General features: G+C 39.9%; 1 protein-coding gene across 7 annotated transcripts in view; it reads right to left on the bottom strand.

Annotated features, from left to right (window-relative positions):
• Nucleotides 1-1,637: 1,637 nt before the first annotated feature.
• ppm1b.S (protein phosphatase, Mg2+/Mn2+ dependent 1B S homeolog) overlaps nt 1,638-24,318 on the bottom strand; it is a 28,771-nt gene continuing 6,090 nt past the window's right edge. The window contains exons 2-6 of one of the 7 annotated variants that reach the window (XM_018264360.1): nt 21,225-22,084; nt 17,389-17,506; nt 15,733-15,844; nt 14,030-14,087; nt 1,638-1,788 (exon numbers count right to left, since the gene is read on the bottom strand). In XM_018264360.1, coding sequence (XP_018119849.1) covers nt 1,762-1,788; nt 14,030-14,087; nt 15,733-15,844; nt 17,389-17,506; nt 21,225-22,070 — 1,161 coding nt within the window. In that variant the 5' untranslated portion in view covers nt 22,071-22,084 and the 3' untranslated portion in view covers nt 1,638-1,761. 7 annotated transcript variants of the gene reach the window in all.

Genomic DNA, 24,318 nt, shown 5'->3' with positions numbered 1-24,318 from the left:
AAAATACCAGTAAACCCTCAAAGTAGTGCTGCTCTGAGTCCCCTGTCAAAAGAAACACAGCATTTCTTTCCTTCTATTGTGTACTCATGGGCTTCTGTATCAGACTTCCTGCCTTCAGCTTAAACCTCATTGCCCTGGGCAAGAGCATGCTCAGTTTGCTCCTCTCCCCCCACCCCTCCCTTCTCTACTGTAATCTGAGCCCAGAGCAGGGAGAGACTCAGGCAGGAAGTGATGTCACACCACATTAATACTGCAACTCCTATCCTAAACAAACAGAGAGTTTCTAGAGCTTTTTACTCAGGTATGGTAAAACATTCTACAGAACAAATATAGCATTCTAGCTTGCACTATTGCAGCTAATCTATTGGCAATAAAATGCCTCCGTAGCTTTCCTTCTCCTTTAAGTTAAATGTAGCCCTGCCAGCTGGATTATCTAGATTTGTCCCATATTTTTTCATATGAAAGTGCAAATTAGGTAAAGCAGACAATCTGTGGCTAAAAGTATCTGTTTAAGCCTCGTGGCATGTCCTCAGATGTGTTTCAAACTGTCTCCGGAAGCATTGGCAGCATAAGAACTATATTAAAACGTTAGCTCCTTTGGGCAGGGCCCTCTCTAACTCTTGCATCAGTTATTAGGTTTTTTTTGTGTTTTAGTGGTTATAATACTACAGTGTACAATGATATTGTTGAAAATGCCATGGTTTCTACTTGGTGGCATTAGTTTGGGGAAGGATCTTTGCTTTTGCATCACGATAATGTGGAAGTGGAAGCATATGACTGACCGACACATGGTAAAAGGTCTGACTTCTGGGAGAAAGAAAACCCCATTATATAATGTTTTTGGAGAGGGACTATCATGAGAATAACATATAAATGCCTGTAAACCAGAAGTCAGGGGACACAGATTTGTGACTGTAACTGAATTAGCTTTAGGCATTTGTGGCAAGTATATTTGAAGCAAAAACTGCACCGCACACTCATAATCTATAGGACTACTAATAATGAGATTGTAGCAGTTGAGCTGCAGGATAGAGCAGAGATTGTCAACTATCAATGCTCAAGCTCAGTGATCCCCACCTAGTTCCTTGTGAGCAAAATGTCCCTTTTCACCCCCGTTGATGTTACCAGTGGTCTTGAAACAAGTTCTGATTTTAACATTTTTGGCTTGAAGGCAAGTTTGGGAGGCATAAAACACTGCAGGCTGACAGTCCACATTGGGCTATTAAACAGACAATCATAGCACTTATTTGGCAAACACCTTTAGATGTTGCAAAATAAAAGGGTAATGCAATAAGATGCAAATGCTACCTGATGTGTGGTTGAGTATCCTTTGTTCATTATGAACGTTGCTTTATCATGCCAGCTCTACATGGTCTAACAACTTGACACTTTATTTTATTGTGTTCTCTCTGCACCCTGGGATCCCTAGATCTAGACAGACACCATGAGCAAAGTTTAAAGTACAAGATGACAAGAGTAATTTTTGGCTAAAACGTTTCCTACATCAGCAATCAGGTGTTTCCCTATTTAGGTGAAGGAACCTCAGGGGTTGGTTTGCGGTGCTCTTCCATAGGCCAACATGTGTCATCAGCCATGTGGGTAATAAAAGGTAATTGCATAAAAGGAAATTACAGAGATAATTGCAGGAGAATTTATTAGCTTTTTCCTGTGGATTTGTAGCCTTTACTATATGCTTTGCATCCTACTGGAACTCCGCATCCCTGCAATGGAATTCTGCAGCTTCCCATAGATTCCCTCAGACTACCCATGCAGGAAGAAACGGAAAGCCTGTTTCAGAGACAAAATGGAAGGCTTGGTTACACTTGACTGTACTTAAACCACTAACAGTACAATTCTTTTTATCACATTTACATTAAATATTAGAATGCTGTATATGCCCCTACTTTATGCCCTATTTCAACCAAATGTCATTATAGTCATATAGTTGTTGGTGTTCCAAACCTACAGAAACGAAGACCATTTGCAAATGGTCTTTGACTAGCATGGTCTCTACATCAAGCTAAAAAGTAAGGGTGAACTACTATGTGAATTCAATCAAAAAATAAACTAAAAAATACCTGGTCACTTATATCAACTGCATTTATCACATAGCATATATACATAAGTTAAGAAGCCTGTTAGCTGGACGAACAAGTAAAAAAAGGTTCATGAATTTATCCATTGCATCAACCAGCAGCCCGCCACCCCTTATGGAAGGTTACTTTTTTCTGAAAATGGCAGTTGGATAAGCTCCAGGATTAGAAATTGCCAGCATAGTAGTATAGTAGTAGCACTGGGGTCCAGGTTTGATTCCAAACATTGACCATTTCATCTTTCGAGCTCTACTAGGCCAGGAATGGATGGAAATAACCACTGTAAAACATTACCTAAATAGGGATAAAATAATGTTACTAGTTTTATCGAATAATGTCTACACCTACATAACATTTTCTCGATATGGAAGAAACGTTCATTATCCAAACTTTGCCTATATGAACGTATTTGTACATGTAAAATGAGTGCATTCTCATTAGATAAGCAAGTACAGTCGTACAATTTGCCCAGCTAAGCATTCTGACCCAGTTGCCCTCTCTGGCACATTCCAAGCTAATATCACTTGCAAACTTATTTCTACATTGCCAAATGATATTTACTGGCATTGCAGTGTGCAGTCACGTCATTTAGCACAGTGGGGAACAGTTGACAGTAGTAAAGGGTGCTAGTTTCTCTAGTTGTATCAGAAGTATAAAAAATGCTTTGAGGATTCTCTCGACATCATGGATTTGGCCTGCACTCATTAGATCTTCTGCTATGGCCATTAACTGTCTGGAAGCTCCCTTATATATTTTTACTTTAAAATACTTTACAGCCAGACAAGGGATGGGCTGAAGTAATGCAGCATGATGTATGGGTCTATATCCTTGTCAGGTCTATGTGAAATTGTTTTTTTTTGCCGTCCCATCCAGACCTTGGCCAAAGCAAAAACTCCCCCAGTTTAGGAACTGAAGATCCTGCGGTCCGTGTCCCCTTGTTTCCCCAGTCGCCCCCATGATTGCTCAGCTTCCTCTATAGCTAGTTACTTAACAGCTCCAGGGATTTAAAATCATTTACCCAATACCCTAGGGTGGTGCTCTGGTTAGGGGTATTGCTGTGCCAGCATGACACCACAATAATCTTTGCTTCTTCACTTTAAAAGGAGAACTAAAGCCTAACTAAAGAAGTAGCTAGAAATGTTGTACATTGTTTTTAGCTTCTGTACCAGACCAAGGCAACCACAGCCCTTTAGCAGTAAAGATCTGTGTCTCCAAAGATGCCCCAGTAGCTCTCAATCTCCTTTTCTGCTGATTCACTGCACATGCTCTGTGCTGCCGTCACTTACTGAGCTTAGGGACCTACTCACAATACAATATAAATATATATATGCTTGATGATTTGCGACGACCCCTAAACTTAGCTGCGGAGTCCACCGAGCATGGGACTGTCGCAGACACTGCTAAAAAATTCCAAAGTCTTGTCAACTTTGAAGGCCTGAATCTTTCCTATAGAGATGCTGAAAAAGTCCAGTATATAAAAAATGGTATTTGTGGTCATATTCATGTTCTCCTTTGAAAAGTAAAAGGTTGTCTATCACTCTGATGAGCATGTGCTGGCCTGGGACAACAGAAGACTGACATGGAGCTCATGCAGAAGCACACTGGCCATTTTCTGCTACCAGTTTAACATTTGGCACCTCCTCTTCGATTTTTAATTTTCCTTCTTTGATTCCCCCTACATACGAACATTTGTTTAAAAAGTCAGAAATAAAGACAGAATTTATCTGTCTAGCGATATTAGACAAAAGCCTCCCCAACCAGCTGTACAGTTAATAAATAATAAATTCCACCAATAAAATAAATAGTTTGAATGCCACATTGTTTAGGAATCCTTTATTGAAGGTAACAAGTTGGTTATGTTCACGGTATTGAATAAAACATCACAATATCATACTGGGAAAATTATCAGTACAGGTTTGGACAGAGTACAGAGCAGACACTGACCAAGCCATTTTTTTTTTTTGTTTCCCCCAACCGAACCCAAACAAAATGACCCGGAAAAAAACACACATAAGATCTAGAGATCAATGCCTATCATCAACGGTTTGAATCATCATAATGTTTTAAGTTACAAATCTAAAATCTAGCCAATAAATAATGACATATGGTACTCAGAGTTTCTGATTTAAACCTCCCAAAAAAAAAAAAAAAAAAAAATTTATTGGGTTACAAGCATGAGAGCATCCTTAGAGATCCAGCAAGAAAAGGGTTACACACAACAGGTAATAACTGTCTGAAAAGATTAGAAATGGCAGAATTGTCACAAGGCATCCCCACAGCATGTAAATCATTCAGAAAACTCCACCCCCCAAATTTACATTACCCCTCCAATAATGTTCTCTATAAATAATTCTCTTTCCATGTTTTTTTTTTTCAGCATAAAACTATTTTCTTTACATGCACTACTCAAAAGGGACCCATTAAAAATAAAATAAAAGGTTATTGCAAAAATAGAATTAGACGGTCTTTAAGTACCTCACTCTTTACCATGCCATTGCTTAGAAAATAAAAAAACAGAAAAAAAAAATCACTGAAACCCATGAAAATATCTCTGTATTTGCCAAGATTTAAAATAGATTTTTTTTTTATAGTATATAACATCATTTCAAAGTGAGAAATTGAGCAAACACTAAAATGTATACCCACATTAACACTTTACAAGTAAATTAATCAAAACCAAAAATCTACTGGGTGGGGTAGGGGAAATGTCACAATTTTACATGATAAAACCTGGTTTTAGCTTGAAAAAGAAAAATTGAAAATAAAATTCTGCAAGCAATGAATGGACGTCAAAATCAAGGAACGATGAACCATAAATTGAGAGTACAGAGTCTATCAGAAAGGGTAATGATATGTTGCAGACCATATTCCGGTCTTTAATGCCTTTACAATTGGTATGGGGCGATGGTTGAGGGAAAAAAATGGATTCCCAATTGAAAATATATTTAACGGTGGAACAGTCAAAACCATATAAGAAGGTTGTGTGTTGTACGATGATATAACATGCACATGGAGGAGTTTCCTTGGAAAGCAGTGTACCGCTCCAATACAACGGCATGCACCTTAGTACACCTAATAAAACCGCAGGAGGGATGGGACTTCTTCCTAAGCGGCAGCCAAAGGAGCCAGCACTTCCACGCCCGGCGAAGGTCCTCTCCAGTTTAAGTGTTAAGGAGCAGTGTTGCTGCACGAGTGACCAGAATCCTGAGGCTGGCGAGAATACTGCTAAGAGTGGCAAGGTTATAAAACAAACCGAACAAAATACAAATCATTTTCTCTTTTTTTTTATTACATTTTTTTTTTTTTTGCCCATTTTGTACACAGCCGACACTTCAACAGAAATCTCCCCTCGGTTTGAAGAGAACTGCGATTAAAAGTTTTTTCCCCATTTTTTTTTTATTTTCCAGACCAAAAACATTGTGGGAGATTTGTAAGGCTACCAGGGGTCTTCAAGATCGCCACAAACCTACAGGAAGGAAAACAAAACAAAACAAGAAAAAAAAAAACACAAGAACAGTTTACCAGTTTTAATTGTTCCTACATATCAGCATTCCCAAAACAAATGACATCACTGAGCTGAGAATATAACTGATGACATCACTAAGCCCCGTTTATAAAGACAGTTTACTGGCTATTCATGGCTCTTGTATCAGCTCGTACACCCACTGCCACGCCAAAGGAAAGCGATTGCTACAATTCCTTTATGAATGTGGATTGAAGTATCCATGAAATAAGCCCAATTTCGAGAGGACTTTTTAGAACAGTTAAAGGAGAAGGAAATGTTATAACTAAGTAAGCTTTATCAGAAAGGTCTAAATGAATATACTAGTAAACCCTCAAAGTAATGTTGCTCAGAGTCCTCCGTCAAAAGAAATACCACGTCTTTCCTTAGTATTATGTATACATGGACTTCTGTATCAGACTTCCTGTTTTCAGCTTAAACCTCCAGACCACAGCTTGAGCATGCTCAGTTTGCTCCTCTCCCCCCTCCCCTCCCTGCTGTAATCAGAGCCCAGAGCTATGAGTGAGCAGGGAGAGACTCAGGCAGGAAGTGATGTCACAGCAAGCCAATATGGCAGCAGCTATCCTAAACAGACAGCCTCTAGAGCGGTTTACTCAGGTATGGAAAAACATTCTAAAGAATAAAAATGGCTTTCTAGCTTGCACTGTTGCGGCTAATCTATTAACAATAAATCGCCTAAGTAGCTTTTCTTCTCCTTTAAGGGTTTATAGAAATTGTAATGTTTAAACTATGACATATACTGATTTCTAAATGTTTTATACAGTATGTCAGGCATATTTTACCAATAGACTTCTCTTAATAAGGGATGTCAAGCTCAAGGACCTGCTGCTACTGGGAAGAATTTCATGAGGCTGCAGCCCACCAATTGGGACATTCCTGCCTTAAATAAAATGCATAATTCATCCAGGTCTTAAATAAAGGCTTCTTATTTAGTGACTTGGGGCTGCATGGCTTTATCATTCATGTAAACAAAGAACAAGCCTCACCAATCAGGCAAGTGTGTGCTTTCAAGGAAGCCTAAAGCAGACATATACCCAGCATTAGGCTAATGGCACTCTAGGCAGAGCCTTAGTATCTATGTGTTTTCTCTACAGACAGGAGAGAATCTAAAGATGGCCATACACAGAGATCCACTCGTTTGGCCATTTCGCCAAATGAGCGGATCTCTCCCCTTGAGGTGGACAATATCGGGCTGATTCGAAACGATCGTATCGTAACGTATGGTATATGGGCAGTCGGATCGCAGGGCCACATCAATGAACAGATGCGGTTCCGTCATCAGACTTTCAGCCAGATGTTGATCGGGGAAGCCCGTCAAAGGGCTCCACACATGGGCCAATAAGCTGCCGACTCTGCAGCTTTTATAGCCAGTGTATGGCCAGCTTTATACACTCATACAGGCCCTGCCAGGTCTCTCCACTGACAGGAACAGAGGCGGCCTGTGTGCAAACACATGGATCGGATACTGGCATCGAAAATCCCAACAGAGAATCAGAGGTTGTTGTGCCTAATGTGCCGTTAGCCTCAATGTTAATTGTAAAAGTGGTCAAAAAGTCTAACATAACCACTATGATCGACATAGAAGAGCTGGGAAACATTGGGAGTTGCTTCCTGCAGCAGTAACCTAAACCCTTTGCCATTCTGACCTGCCATTTGACCTGGACAAAACAGCAAAAAGGTATTTGTTACACAGTCAGAGGCTCATTTATCAAAGGTCGAATTCTGAATTCATGTGAATTTTTTTTTTTTTTTTAATCCGCATATACTAACTGACTATAATATTTGATTGAATGGTTGCGACCTGAAAAGACAAATCATATTAGATTTGTAAGAATCTAGTTTTTCTCCTTAGGGTAGGGGCACACGGCGCGATTTCGCCGCGATTCTGCGCTAAGCGAGTTGTCACTGCGTTTTTTAAGCCGAAATAGCTTTGCTAACTTTGGCGCTGGCGTCAATGCAAATCGCGGCGAAATCGCTGCGCTAATTCACACGCGGCGATTCGTTTTCTATTGTCGTCCGAAGTTGCCTCGCTGGGCGTTTCCGGGCGACAGTAGAAAAAGAATTGCCGCGTGTGAATTAGCGCAGCGATTTCGCCGCGATTTGCATTGACGCCAGCGCCAAAGTTAGCAAAGCTATTTCGGCTTAAAAAACACAGCGACAACTCGCCCAGCGCAGAATCGCGGCGAAATCGCGCCGTGTGCCCCTAGCCTTAAAAAAAAAAAAAACAAAAACGAACGTCAGGAAGGCTATTAACATCTCCAAAAGGCTTAACGGCCAATGAACTCAGTAGGTGGCGAATATTCGAACTAGGACTGTTTCCATGGTCGAGGTATGATAAATCTCTATTCTATTTTACATTTCGAACAGGGGGATTAAAATTTGAATGTGTGAATTTGAATTTACTATTGGCCCCTTGATGAATCTGACCCATGATGTTAATAGCATAAAACTGCTATTGTCATGAAATTTCTAAAAGTAGAACATTTCAAACATCCTTAGAATACCACCACTTTTACATTGTTACAGCAGTCCCCTTTAAGACCTAGTAAATGGTCTTATTCCTCCCTCCCACTCCATGGACAAAAACTGGTTCTGTTGTGGGACCATAAAGCAAATGCACCCCCAAATATGAAATTCTAAGTCAGCCATGCAATAAGGAAAAAAAAATATAGTTAGCAGGATTTAGGTTTTTTAACCACAGAAGTATTTATTTAAACAGATACAACAACCCAAATCTTTAACGACTAAAGTCTGGCAAAGCAACTGAATTAAAGGGACAGTGTCACAGCTTACAACACAGCAAAACACAAAAACAGCAAAAATTACACAATGTAAAATGGCATTCCAGCTACAAAGCATTAAATTAAATCTCCACAATAAAAAGAAAACAATGAAAGACAATAAAAAGGGTGTTGATTTTGAAAGCCTACTTTGCAAGTATACCAGCACTGATCAAGCCTAAAGAACAGCGCTGGAAGCACAATGTAACTAGCTGCAAAATAAACTTTTATAGCTTTTTTTCTAAAGGTTTAAAAAAAAAAAAAAATGCAAGTATTTTTTTAGTGAATTCCATTATTTGTAAAAGCAAGATAAAAGCATAGGAATGGCAAAAAATTATATACAGGGATGGGATCGGTTATCCAGAGTGATCAGGACCTGGGTTTTTCCGGATCTCTCTTATTTGGATCTTCATACCTTAAGTCTACTAGAAAATCACGTAAACATGAAATAAACCCAATAGGTTGGCTTTGCTTCCAATAAGGATTAATTATATCTTCGTTGGGATCAAGTACAAGCTACTGTTTTATTATTACAGAGAAAACGGAAACCAGGTTTTTTTTAAAAAAATATTAATTATTTAGATAACATGGGAAACAGCCTTTTCGAAATTGAGCTTCCTGGATACTAGGCTTCCAGATAACGGATCTCAAACCTGTATATTGCAAAATCAGCCAGCTCTGTATTTATATTCATCAGGATCAGCAGACATAGAATGGAGGGCAGAGACAGACCTGGAAATGAAAACCCTGATCGCTTTGAGGGTAGAATTAACAGCAACCAGGTCTTTCCATAAAAGAAACAGAGAAACCCAGGTGCATCTTGAAGTGCTGCCTACACTTTTTGCATACGAATCTCATAGGCTTTCATTAAACACTGGGGACACCACAAATGAAGCCCACAACCTAACTCATGCCTCTGCTCAACACTGAAGAGTTGCTTCTAAAATTTAAAGTGTATGACAATAAAAACAGTGTAAATAGATAGGCTGTGCAAAATAAAATATGTTCTAATATAGTTAGTTAGCCAAATATGTAATGTATAAAGGCTGGAGTGACTGGCTGTCTAACATAACAGAACACTACTTCCTGCTTCTCAACTAACTCCGAGTTAGTCAGCGACTTGAAGGGGGGCCACCTGGGACATAACTGTTCAGTGAGTTTGCAATTGATCTTCAGCATTCAGCTCAGATTCAAAAGCAACAGATATGACCCATGTGGCCCCCCCTCAAGTCTCTGATTGGTTACTGCTTGGTAACCAATCAGTGGAAACCAAGAGAGCCGAAAAGCAGGAAGTAGTGTTCTGGCTATTATGTTAGACATCCAGTCACTCCAGCCTTTATACATTACGGTACATTTTTGGCTAACTAACTATATTAGAAAAAATTTTTTATTTTGCACAGCCTACATATTTACAAAGTTTTTATTTTTACACTGAACAATTAATTTAATGTTTTTGCACCATAGATCTCCCACTTGCATGTAATGCCCAAAATGCATTCTCTGGCCGACTGCTAAACTTTGGGGGGGGGGGGGAGGGAAAAAAAAAAAAAAAAGACTACCTGTACCAGCCACCAGTTTTCTACTGATCCCATCCATGTAACGATTAAAAATATAGGCTCCATTCAGCTGCATCACAGCCTTGAAACTGGTATTCCCTGGGTTATTTGGGAACTTTACTTCCCAGGATTACTTTGTTGGGTGACGTTTCTGGTTTCCATGTGATGATTTCATTTCACCATAGGGTAGGCTATTCGCTTATCCTCATACACCCCATAAAGAAAAGAATGTGGAGGCTTTTGCAGTGTTATTTTGGGGCAGCACTGGCGCTGTAATAAATGTTCATTTATTACAGCTAAAGTACTTCCCCCTAAATAAATGGAATTTGAATTTCTGAAAGTGATACCGTCATGGGAAAACATGTTTTTTTTTTTTTCAAAACACATCAGTTAATAGTGCTGCTCTAGCAGAATTCTGCACTGAAATCCAATTCTCTCTCTCTCTGTTTTTGTTTTTTCAATTTTGAAATCAGACATGGGGCTAGAAATATTGTCAGTTTCCCAGCTGCCTCCAGTCATGTGACTTGTGCCTGCACTTTAGGGTGGAACTATTTTCTGACAGGCTGTTATTTCTCCTACTTAATGTAACTGAATCAGTCTCAGTGGGACTTTGCTTTTACTATTGATTATTGTTCTTAGATCTACCAGGGAGCGGTTATCTGGTTACCTTCCCAATGTTCTTTTGTTAGGCTGCTGTGGGGGAAAGGGAGGGGGTGATATCACTCCAACTTGCAGTACAGCAGTAAAGAGTGACTGAAGTTTATCAAAGCACAAGTCACTTGACTGGGGGCAGCTGGGAAACTCACAATATGTCTAGCCCCATGTCAGATTTCAGATGAAAAAATCGTTTGCGCTTTTGAAAAATGGATTTCAGTGCAGAATTCTGCTGGAGCAGCACCATTAACTGATGTGTTTTGAAAAAAAAAAAAAAAAAAACGTTTTCCCATGACAGTATCCCTTTAATATTCGTTCAAGTCTGAATGAACAAGAAGCTTCCTCACCACTGGCACAGGTAGTTCTCAAGAGAACACTCACCCTCGGCCCTGTGACACAGTTTCCAAAATATATGTGGCAAGCTGCTACTACTCCATGTTTATTTTATACTGCAGCTTCAGGTATTTCATATCAGAACTTTGCATCCATGAAGTTTCTTAATACCTTTATTGATTGTATAGTTAAATCTTTATGGCAGCTATATACTATACAAAATATTCACTTATATGCATACAATGAACACATTTTGTACCTAATTGTGTTAAATACCTGATCATTCCTTAAATTAGCAATAAGTGTGAAATAGAACTCTGCTACTACTAGAGGTACAGGTATGGGAACGGTTATCCAGAATCATCGGGACCTGTGGCTTTCTGGACATTGGATCTTTCCGTAACTTGGATCTTCATACATTGTCTATTAGAAAATCTTGTAATCATTAAATAAAGCCAATAAGGTGGTTCTGCTTCAAATAAGGATTAATTGTATCTTAGTTGGGATCAAGAACAAGCTACGGTTTTATTATTACACAGAAAAAGGAAATGGTTTTTAAAAATTTGGATAAATGGAGCGAATGGAGATGGCCATTCCGTATTTCAGAGCTTTCTTGATAACTGGTTTCTGGATAACGGATACCATACCTGTATACATTTATGAACAGTGCATACAACCAGACGTTCTGTTATTAATTGGCTTTTGTTAGAAATGGAAATCCGTAGCCAGCTAAATAATGTTACTTTTTGTGGTCTCAATAGAGACCCCACCATTCTAACACTAGCCTTGACCATGACTTTTTTGTTTTTAGTTTTTGTGAAGACAGTTAGGCAGTGATAAGGTACCCAGAGTTCTGTGTCAGTCCATATTGTCTTGATCAGCAAATCCTCTACGCTAGCTTAGGAGGGCCCACAATTTGCCAGGTTATTGGAATTCACAAATTTATATAAAAACAAAATTAGAAAGAAATTCTTACAGTCTTGGAAGATTTGTCTCTATGCTGTATTTCAACAGTGTTTCTGGCTTTTAAAAAAAAAACAAAAAACATGTGAGTGGTAAATTTCCGTTTAGGGGCATTTTTGTTTTACAAAAATAGTGCAGGCAATTAAAATTGCTTCTTGGGGTTGGTGTTGGGTTGCTTGGGTGAGAAGCACAGCATCTGATCTTTAGATATAAACAGGTTTGGGTAAAAGTTGAAAAAAAGATAAATCATGCAGACTGCACATCAAATCAAGTGAAAGATGTTACTCCATTTCTGGGTGACTTCGAGTAATTGGGTCATCCACAGGTTTACTGATGGAAGAGGACGGTACTGAAGGTCCAGATGTGGATTCTTCACCCTGAACTTTAACTAGCCTGTAACTACACAGCATCTCCTCCAGGAGTTGACGGTAGTTGCCCCTATGATTAATTCTCAGTTCCCTGAAAGCTTCCACCAACTTCCCATGCGTTGATTTTTCCTCTGTTCCAGTGGGGTCCTTATTTAAGATTCAAGACCCCAGTGTCAGTAGGCAAGACAAAAAAAAAAATAAAAATTCTACACATTCTAAAGAAATATTGCAGAAAAAAAAACAAAAAAAACCAAGGTTACAAACGCAACAGAGTAAATTTACTTAATTAACCTACTTCTGCAAATAGCCAGCACTTCTTAGAATAAATTGCTACTCTAAAAATAGCACAGTTTATGGAGTCATAACTAGCCAACCATTTTTTCCATGTTCAATAAAATGTTATTATGAATGGCCATACTACTTTTATTTCTTATAGGATGTTGAATGTTTCATAATTGCACTTCTTGGCCATACACTGGCAGATTAAAGCTGCAGATATTGTTCCTTTAAACCAATTCGGTATCTTATCTGCCCATATGTGGGGTTTTCCAATGGGTCCCCCCAATCGATATCAGGCCAAAAATCAGCCAGATATAGATCAGGCAAGTTTGTTTTTTTTTTCCTTCGATCCGGTTCCACATCGGCTAGTTGATGTGGTCCTGCAACTTGTTGACACCCATTCTCATCATTGTAATCCGTTTCTTTCGGCCCCAGGGCTGAACATTCGGATTAACATAATATCGTCCTGCAAGATCCGCTTGTTTGGCAAGCTCACCAAACGAGCACATCTAATAGTGTATGGCCGCCTTTACAAAGTGAAAAAGTTGTTAAAAAGAACTGCCATTTTGCCTAGCACTAGCCTTTCTCAAATTAAAAAGCATTTACTGATATTTGTCTAATAAACAGCAAACGGCGGTAAAGTGCAGTGGAGCGACATCATAAAAAATAATCAGATCAAAGTAAGACATGCATATAATTAGCTACAGGATTTGAAGAAGAAGCCGGGCCGACCGGCACTCAAACGGATCCACAGGACCAGTGAAAAAATATCTTTATTTATACAAAGTTAAAAATGTATATTTGCATCTCCATCTGCCCTACACATTTTGCACCCACTTACAGCGCTCAATCATGGGCTCTTAAGCGCCCTAAGTGGGTGCGAAACGCGTAGGGCAGATGGACATGCAAATATACATTTTTAACTTTGTATAAATAAAGATATTTTTTAACTAATTTTCACTGGTCCTGTGGATCTGTTTGAGTGCCGGTCAGCCCTGCTTCTTCAAATCCTGTGCTGTACTGCTCCTTAAAGCTGGGGGTCTGGTGCACCCAGACCACATTTACTATTTGGTGAGTCATTTACAATATATTCTGGGGCACCTTGTTTTTCCAAACTACTGCAATATAAGTAGCTACCTTGGGGGATTTGTTTGTTAATTGGTAGCTAATTATATCCACATCTTACTTTGATCTAATTATCTTACAGGATGTCACCGCGTGCATTTTCCCGCCATTTGATGATTGACAAAGGCTAGAGTGCTAGCCGCAACTGCTTCTTTTTTTTTAATAAATAACTTCACTTTCTAAGGGTGGTGGCAAATGGGGAGATTCGTCACCAAGCAACAAATCTTCTTAACAGTGCAAGTATGAAAAAAAAATACTTATGTAAACAAATAAAAATGATAAAAAAAAAAAAAAAAATGCACCATACACCGGGGGGGGGAGGGGGGGATATTTTTTTTTATCCATCACAACTTACCCCATCGCTCTCTCTATGTGGATTCAACCTATTATATACCTCTTCAATAACACTGCGTCTGAAAAAGAAGAAATTGATTAAGTTCCTGGACTAAAACAATTGTTTCTAGTATTCTGAAACTTCTTTAAATATATTCTTAATCTTGAACAAGTCTAGTGTTCTCAACTTCTATTGGTTAATACCCCCTTGCCTTTCCAAACTTACCCTACTACAATCCTAAACAAACAGGCGCACCCATTGCTTCCTATCGTATTACTTACGAAACAAGCACACTCGCAGGTCGGCTGATTATCACTGAAAATTGTAAGCTTTGTCACCCACCCGACAAGCTTATTACTAAGCATCAGGTTCAATAGAATAATGGCCTTTCATTTTAGCAAATGATGGCAAAGCATTGCTGCAAAAGCACACCGCATTTTATTCCCCATTAAACTATTGCTCAGGACCTGGGGCTTTCTGGATAAAGGAGCTTTCCCTAATTTGGATCGTCATAACGCAAGTCTACTAGAAAATCATGTAAACATTAAAGGGATACTGTCATGGGGAAAAAAAAAAATTTATATTTAATTTTTAAATCTGACATGGGGCTAGACATATTGTCAATTTCCCAGCTGCCTCAAGTCATGTGACTTGTGTTCTGATAAACTTCAAACACTCTTTACTGCAAGTTGGAGTGTTATCACCCCCCCCTTCCCCCCCCCCAGCAGCCAAACAAAAGAACAATGGAAAGGTAACCAGATAGCAGCTCCTTAACACAAGATATCAGATGCCTGGTAGATATAAGAACAGCACTCAATAGTAAAAAACCATGTCTCACAGACACATTCAGTTACATTGAGAAGGAAAAACAGCAGCCTGCCAGAAAGTGCAGGCACAAGTCACATGACCAGGGGCAGCTGGGAAATTGACAAAATGTCTAGCCCCATGTCAGATTTCAAAATTGAATATAAAAAAAAATCTGTTTGCTCTTTTGAGAAATGGATTTCAGTGCAGAATTCTGCTGGAGTAGCACTATTAACTGATGCGTTTTGAAAAAAACATGTTTTCCCATGACCAGATCCCTTTAAAAAAGCCAATAGGCTGGTTTTGCCTCCAATAAGGATTAATTATATCTTAGTTGGGATCAAGTACAAGCTACGGTTTTATTAAGGGAAACAAATTAAAATTTGGATTATTTGAATATATGGGAGATGGCCTTCCATAATTCAGAGCATTCTGGATAACTGGTTTCTGGATAATGGATCCCATACCTGTGCTATAAAACTGCAGCACCCACCTGGTTTCTAATAAATGTATCTCACTGGGCCAAATGTTACCTGGCTCAGACAGAACATGATGTCTCTCTGAACACGAGGAACACCCGTTTACTTTCTGAAGCTGTACAATGAAGAATTATTGTTACAAATAGTAGATTTATACACGGTGGAGGGTAAAGCTGGTCCTATAACGGTCTCACTGGTGCTCCGTCCCAGCACCAAGATTTAGTCATATGGTTTCACGAAGATTGAGAGCAGAAAGGACGCTGAAGCAGACTTACTGCTGATGTGCAAATTTATTGTCCACACAACATGTTTCGGGCAAAAAAAAAAATGTTGCCCGAAACATGTTGTGTGGACAATAAATTTGCACATCAGTAGTAAGTCTGCTTCAGCGTCCTTTCTGTTCTCAATCTTCGTGAAACCGGAAGAATTATTGTTACTTACTTTGCTGCCAAGCCTCCACCTGGCGGTAAATGTGGGATGTTCTCTGCAGCCAAGATGCGCATTACATGAGCAAGATCTGGCATTCCTTCCTCCCCAGCGTTGGTCATGATTTCTAACAAAGACATTTACAAATTTGTTACACAATATTTCTGTCAGGTTTAAACAAGAAACGAGTTGCATGCACCTAAAGGCAGTCAAAGCATTGTACAGAGACCATTAATTAGAACCTGGTTTCAACTACAACCGATTTAAAGGATAAGTCAACCTTTAAAATAAGTGAATGTAAAAATTGATGAGGGTGTTGTTATTCTAAGAAATTTTGCAATTTCCATTCTTTATTTTTTTATCGCTAGATATTAAGGTAAATGTGTACTGTTAATATGAATGAATTTTGTTACAACAGCGCCACCTGCTGATCAGTTTCCAACCAGTCTGACCAGCAAGTAGTCAAGGAAGTTGTCAGGAGAAAGAAAGGCTGATCTGATGTTCTTTTGCTTAGGAATAAAATTAGAAACCTTTATCAAATCTTTGCTAAGCAGAAGAACATCAGAGCAGCCTCTTTCTTTCTCCTGACAACTTCATTGACTACTTGGTGGTCAGACTGGTAGGAAACTAATCAGCAGGTGGTGATGTTGGTACAAAATTCATTCATATTAACAGTACACATTTATCTTAATATCTTGGGAAAAAGAGAAAATAAATAATGAATATAAATTGCAAAATTTCTTAGAATAGCACGCTCATCAATTTTACATTCACTTATTTTAATGGTTCTGCCTCTTTCCAGCTTTAAAATAGGGGCCTCTGACCCAGGCAGCTACTGTTCAGTCTATGAGGCTACTGTTGCATTGTTACTTTGTATTACTGATCTGTTTCTATTTGGTCCCTCATTTATTCATTCAAGCCTCTCATTCACTGGTTGCTGGGGTAAACAAGACCCTAGCAACCAGACAGCTGCCAAACTAAAGAACAAAAAGTAAAATAAATACTACAAAAAAAAATATTGGAATATTGGAATATCAAGGTATGCATCAAACTAAAAGTTCACTGAACCCCCACTTTAGCACAAATGGTACTGGCAGAGTTTGTCCACCAGATTCCCAGCTTCATCTGTCCTTCATATGAATCGACACCATCTTTGACAATATTTGCATTAGGCTAAGGAACCTGTAAATATTGCAGGACCAAAGTTTAAAGGAGAAGGAAACCCTGTAGAAAAAAATCTTGTACCGCCCCACCCCACGTAGACCCCAGCAACTGAGCCCCCCCCCCCGGAAAATGCCCCATACATTATACTTACACCGGACTTCACAGCATCCATCTTCCACATCCTCGGTAAGATGACTGGGAGATCCGCAATCTCTGTCAATTTCGGCGCATGCGCAGTTGTCGAAAACCTGCAACTAACTGCACATTCACCAACATAACGATCTCCCAGTCAGTGCACCAAGGACTCGGAAAAGGAATGCCGTGAAGTCCCCTGCCAGAATCTGCGACGAGGAGTAAGTATAAAGTATGGGGCATTTCCCTGGGGGGGCAGGAGGGTTTACGTGGGGTGGGGGGAACCGGGTTTTTTTTGTACAGGGTTTCCTTCTCCTTTAAAAACACAACATGGCCAACAGAGAACTGGAGTTCTCGATTCATGAAACAACTTACCTTCAACTCTGGATTCTAAATGTTTGTCCAAATCAGCATCTTTCTTTATTGCCTCTTCAGAGACCTTGGGGGCATTATGAAAACAAACTAGAACAATGCTCATGTTATCACGACTTCCCTGGGGGAAAATAGAAATAAAAAAAATAAAAATAAATATGTGTTTCAATAGAAAAAAAAAAAACAAAAACAAAAAAAAACTATTCTATACATATTTTTTTATTTAATTATAATATTCAGAATAAACACGAGGAATAAAAATAGGTGACCTACTGTAGAGCAGTCACATTAAAGGACTGGTAACATTTACATAATGTATCATTGATGAAAAAGCTGTGTGAGGAAGGTCTGTCTCTTCAGTTCACTCTCCCTATTTGACCCTCTTTATCCTAGGTGAACCTAGGTGAAGCTAGAGCATGGTAAGAGGAGCACTGCACACCACCCTAAGCCAATGAGATTATTATGTCCCATCATCTCGCACAGGCTTTTAACTAACTGTGAAAGTACAGTCTTTGTCCCAGAATTACATTACATGATGTACAGCATGTAAACAGCATTATTCACTTTACAAAATAAATCACCAATTCCACCCCCCCCCCGGGGGCCACTGGTCTCCTCTATCCTGACCTGATGGACTTGACAGCTTCATTAACTAAATTTAATCTGTTCATTTACCAGCCGGCAAAGCAGAGAGGATCAAAACACGAACTGCAGCCTAAAGGACTGTATTGTACACAGAACTGATTTTCATCAATTAATAAATTATGTAATGCCACAATTATATCTATAAATAGGTTAAAATTATCGTGAAATTTAAAATGCATGCTGAAATAAGACATTTTCTAAATACAATCAATTAAAAATTCTGCATTGTTTCTGAAATAATCAAGTTTATCTGCACTAATACTCAGCATCTGTTTCTCTTCATTCAGTCTTAATTCAGCAGTCGTGTGTCAGATATTTATTGACAGTTCGATCCAATATATCTTATAGGGGGGGGGGCCTCCTTTTACCTAGAAGATGTATTAGAGCTCACTATTAGAATCACCAGAAATCATGTCTGTCTACATGCAAGATTTGTGCAAAAGGCAGTTTGTGTTAGATTTTGTTTGTACTGGAATCAGTTATTTGAGTGAGCTCTAATACATTGCTAGGAAAGGAAGCCCCGCCCCTATAAGTTAATTATAGGATCATTCATCCAACACCCAACTCCTGCATGAAGAGAGAATGAAGTGAAACAGATGCTGAGAGAGGAATAGTGAAGATAAACTTGAACAATGCAGAATTTTTAATTGATTGTATTTAGAAAGTTTCTTAAGTATGAGGAAGTTTATATTAAATTTTCATTTTCGCGATAGTTCCCCTTTAAATAAACCCTGTCAAGGTGCAACTGTTTCAGCTTTACATTAGTTGATCTTGCCAAGAAACATTGACTAATGGATCAAATTTTAACAGTTTAGGCCAACAATCTATCTTAAAGTTTTAACACTACGAGAAGGGGGAATAAAACCAGAGTTTATAAAACCTTCATTTTAGAAAAAAAATAACTTTTTTGTATGATTTGTAAGAGTAAACTACACCTTTACATAAGTCAGGTGGCTGCATGGTGCCACAGTGCAAAGCAAACAGCACCCCATAGTTATTATAATTATATCTACAGATAGGGAACAATTGAACTTCGGATTTAAAAAGACCAACCGAATGATGGTCGAAGGATTTTGGGTTCGAAATGGGCCGAATTCGGCCTACTTCGAATCGTACGATTCGAAGTAGCGCTACTTCGATTCGAAGTTTTTTTTTTAACTTCGAACTTCGATCTCCCAAACTCCCCCAATTGCCTCCAAACGGGTTCTAGGAGGTCCCCCATAGGCTAAAACAGCACTTTGGCAGCTTTTAGGTGGCGATTGGTCAAAGGTCGAAGTTTTAAATAGACAGTACTTAAAAAAATGTGATCTTCGAATTTCGAATCGAAGATGGACTATTCAATGTTCGAAGTACCCAAAAATTACTTCGAAAATTCAGTTCGACCTTTGCTAAATCTGCCCCTAAGTCTACAAGAAAATCATGTAAACGTTAACGAAACAAAATAAGCCTATGCTTTGAATAAGCATTAATTACATCTCAGTTTGGATGTACACGTTACTGTTTATTATTACACTTCTTTAAAATTTGGATTATTTGGTTAAAATGGAGTCTAAGGGAGATGGCATTTCCGTAATTTGCAGCTTTTTGGATAATGGGTTTCCGGATAATTAATCCCATACTTTACATATATACACACACAGAAGAGAAGCAAAAGGAAGGACCGCACTAGCTCACCGCTCTCCCCTCCGATCAGGTGCACAGTCAGACAGTGACCCCACTGTATATACGACAAGACATTCAACGGCAGGCGGCACTTCTGAAAGAAGAGGGTTTATTGGAAATCCTGCTGGAAAAAACCAATAAATCCTCTTCTTTCAGAAGTGCCGTCTGCCGTTGAATGTCTTACACACACAGAAGATTAGGGCCCTGGGAATAGCATAACTTTGATTCAAGTAGCCTATGATTAAATGAGAATTCAACCCTGTGGGAAAAAAACCCCGAACCCCCCACCCCAGGTAGACCTCCCTCCCCCCAGGCTAACTGCCCTCCCGGGGTACATGCCCCATACTTTATACTTAACCCTCGGCGCAGATTCTGCCAGCGGAGTTCCACGCGTACATCTTCCATCTACGCATCAGCCGACATCGCAATCTCCCAGTCAGCTTACAGATGGATGCGTGGAAGCAGAATCTGCACCGAGGGGTAAGTATTAAGTATGGGGGGGGGGGGGGGGACAGTTAGCCTGGAGGGAGGAGGGTCTACCTGGAGTGGGGGGGGGGGGTACGGTGTTTTTTCACCATTATACAAAATAAAGAAAATTATTATGGCATACAGGACAATTCCCTTACCTTTTAGCACATTTTTTCAACTAAGACATGGAAGAACAAACAACTGAGAATTGCCTGTATGCCATGGCATTAAATGGGTGGTTCACCTTTAAGTTACCATTCAGTATGTTATAGAATTGCCAATTCTAAGCAAATGGTTTTCATTATTTATTCTTCATAGTTTTATAATTATTTGCCTTTTTCGTCTGACTCTTTCCAGCTTTCAAATGGGTGTCGTTGACCCATCTAAAAAGCGAATGCTCTGTAAGACTACAAATGTAGTTATTGCTAATATCCATTTCTCATCTTTCTAGTAAGGTCCTTTCCTATTCATATTACAGTCTTATTCAAATCTATGCATGGGTAATTTGGACCCTAGCTACCAGACTGCTTAAAATGCAAATTAAAAAGCTACAAATAAAAAATGAAAACCAATTGCAAATTGTCTCAGGATAGCACTCTCTACACCAGGGGTCCCCAACCTTTTTTTACCTAGGAGCAACATTTAAAAGGAATTGGGGAGCAATGCAAACATGAAAAATATTCCTGGGGTGCCGAATAAGGGCTGCGATTGGCCATTTGGTAGCCCCTATATAGACTGTCAGCCTAGAGCAGGCTCATTTTAGCAGTACATCTGTTTTTTATGCAACCAAAACTTGCCTCCAAGTCAGTAATAAAAAAATAAGCATCTGCTTTAGGGCCACGGGGAGCAAAATATAAGGGGTCGGAGAGCAACATGTTGCTCTCGAGCCACTGGTTGGGGACCACTGCTCTACACGATACCAAAAATGAACTCAAAGGTGAACAACCCCTTTAAATTGGAGGTAAAGTATATGCATTAAAGTGGTATTTTCCCCTTTAGAGGGGAAGTCCACAGAAAGAGTGTGTGTACATTTACTGCAAGCAGAAAACCACAAATTGGCTTACCTTATGTAAACAGGTGTCAACTACTGAATTGCACACTTTCTCAAGGTCGTCCGTTAGCTCAAGCCTATATTTCACGAATTCACAAAGCTCCTCGTTACTCATGACATCCCAAATGCCATCACAAGCCAAAATGATAAACTCGTCTTCGTCGGCTCTCACGATCTCGTAGACTTCAGGCTCAGGTGAAACGAGCTGCTCTGTGGGGCCCTTGCCATCAACGCACTTGTAGTCATAGTCTCCAAGCGCACGGGAAACGGCTAGTGATCCATTGACGCGCTGTATCATGACGCTGCCGCCGGCATTTTGAATCCTCTCCTTCTCCCTCGGATTGCTAGGTTTGTGATCCTGCGTTGAAAAGCAAACTTGTCCACTCCTATACAAAACGGACCGAGAATCCCCACAGTTAATAAAATACACGTGGTTGGGTGAAAGTAAGACCGCCACTGCGGTGGAACCACTTCTATCCATGCCGTTTCTTAAGTCAGCAAAGTTGCGCATGTACTCGTCAATTTTTAAAAACCCAGTTCTAATGCCGCTTTTAACATTTTCTACCGTTGGCTCCAGAGCAGATCCCGGTGCTTCGGTTGCCCTGAAATCATCATTGTCTGTGATATGCTCTAGCAAGTGGGATGAGCAATAGTTGGCAACACGTGATCCGGCATGGCCATCGTAAACCGCAAAAAATGACCAGTCGTCCAAGCCACGAGGGATCCCGACAGCAGCTGTGTGAGCGTCCTCCATCTCCACTCTCCAGCCCTGCATGCTGCTGAGTCCATAACGCAAGCCATTTCCAGCTCCATGAGCATTGTGTTTCTCTGTTTTCGGTTTGTCCAAAAATGCCCCCATGTTAGGGTTTTAATCTGCAAGGAAAAATAAAAACCCATTTAAAAGGATACTGTCATGGGAAAAAATTTTTTTTTCCCAAAATGCATCAGTTAATAGTGCTGTTCCAGCAGATTTCTGCACGGACACAGATTTTTTTATATTTAATGTTGAAATCGGACATGGGACTAGACACTGCCAGTTTCCCAGGAGCCCCCGGTCATATGACTACTGCTCTGATAAACGTCAGTCACTCTTTACTGCAAGTTGGAGTAATAGCAATACCCCTCCCCCCACCAGCAGAACAATGGGAAGTTAACAGCGGCCTGGTAGATATAATAGCAGCACTCAATAGTAAAAATCCAGGTCCCACTGCGACTCCTTCAGTTACATTGAATAGGAGAAACAATAGCCTGTCAGAAAGCAGTACCATAGTGCAGCACTGGCTCTTTCTGAAAGCACATGACCAGGCAAAATGACACGAGATGCACCTACACACCAATATTACAACTAAAAACACACAGTTGTTGGGTTAGGAATTACATTTTACATGCTAGAGTGAATTATTTGCAGTGTAAACAGTGTAATTTAGGAATTAAAATTACACCATAAATAAAAATCATGTACCTCCCACCCCATGTAGACCCTCCTCCCCCCAGGCTAACTGCCCCCCTCGGGGAAATGCCCCATACTTTATACTTACCCCTCGTCGCAGATTCTGGCAGTGGGCTTCACGGCATCTATCTTCCGGGTCCTCAGTAAGCTGACTCGGAGATCGGTATGTCGGTGCATGCACAGTTCATCAAATTGCCAGTTTGCTACAACTACGCATGCACCGAAATTGACGGAGATTGTCGATCTCCCAGTCAGCTTACCGAAGACTCGGAAGATGGATGCCGTGAAGTCCGCTGCCAGAATCTGTGACGACGGGCAAGTATAAAGTATGGGGCATTTCCCCGGGGGGGGGGAAGACAGCTAGCCTGGGTGGAGGAGGGTCTACGTGGGGTGGGGGGTACAGGGTTTCCTTCTCCTTTAAACCGTTCCTCTCTGCTTATTTTTATCCGTTGTGGCTGCCACGATCACTCTGAGCTAAGCCTCTGCAAAAACCCATATGATGTGTATAACTTCACTTTCTGCTATCTTTTTAACACTTTAAGGCAGTGATCCCCAACCAGTTGCTCTCCAACCCCTTGGATGTTGCTCTCAGGGTCCTCAAAGCATGTGCTTATTTTTGAATTTTAAGCTTGAAAGCAAGTTTTAATTGCATAAAAACTATGTATAGTGCCAAGTAGATCCCCTTGTTGGCTGCCTGTCAACATAGGGGCTACAACATATGCAATCACAGCCCTTATTTGGCACCCCAAGGGACTTTTTTATGTTTGTGTTGCTCCCCAACTCTTTTTACATTTGAATGTGGCTCCCAGGTAAAAAAAGGTTGGAGACCCCTGCTTTAAGGTGACCCCTAGCCAAGCAGAGCATGCATTACCGCTACATCGTGAGTTATGGCCAGCAGTCAATCTTGCAATAAAAATGTTTTATAATTTGCTCTGATTAAAAACATCAGAGCCTCTTTACATGTTTTGGGTACTACACCCTTAATCAAGGGCAAACAATAAATAAAATCTCTGACTGTCTAACTAGATACAGGAGCTGCAGTGGGGATATTAGAATCTATAGTTCTCCTGTGAGCAAACTTGCATGCAAATACAGCACAATTTGCCTACCAATGTTAGACATGCTAAAACTGTGCACACAGGTACATAGAAGCCATCTGTCTACAGGGCATCAGTGTGAGCTATACAGGCAAAACCTGTGGGCATGGGGAAAGGTGCAAAGTATCTTGGACTGTGAGGGGCTTCTTTTATATTAATGCAGCAGCTCAGTCAGCTGTTTAGGAAGGCTCCCAAGGGCAAGGCAAATCTGAATAGTCATAATGGTAATTACTTCAGCTGCTGCTCCTCTTTTGTAGTTTCCACAATGAACTTGTAGGACAGAGCTAAATAAGTGATCTAAATAAATCAGCTGCAGAATATATAGGGATATAGTAGCAATATCTAAAAGTCACATAGCAGAGACCGTTTATAAAAAGTTTGTTTTGCCTTATGATCACGTCTTCTTTAAGTCATAAATGAAGGAATTGGCCACCATGGGTGATAATTAAAATATATAGGTATGGAACCGGTTATCCAGAATGCTCGGGACCTGTGATGATCTGGAACAGATCTTTCCATAATTTGGATCTCAATACCTTAAAGGAAAACTATACCATCAA

This window comes from Xenopus laevis, chromosome 5S, assembly GCF_017654675.1.
Source record: "Xenopus laevis strain J_2021 chromosome 5S, Xenopus_laevis_v10.1, whole genome shotgun sequence".
Taxonomy (NCBI): Eukaryota; Metazoa; Chordata; class Amphibia; order Anura; family Pipidae; genus Xenopus; species Xenopus laevis.
Note: the sequence above shows the minus strand (reverse complement) of the source record. Positions and strands in the feature narration are given on the sequence as shown.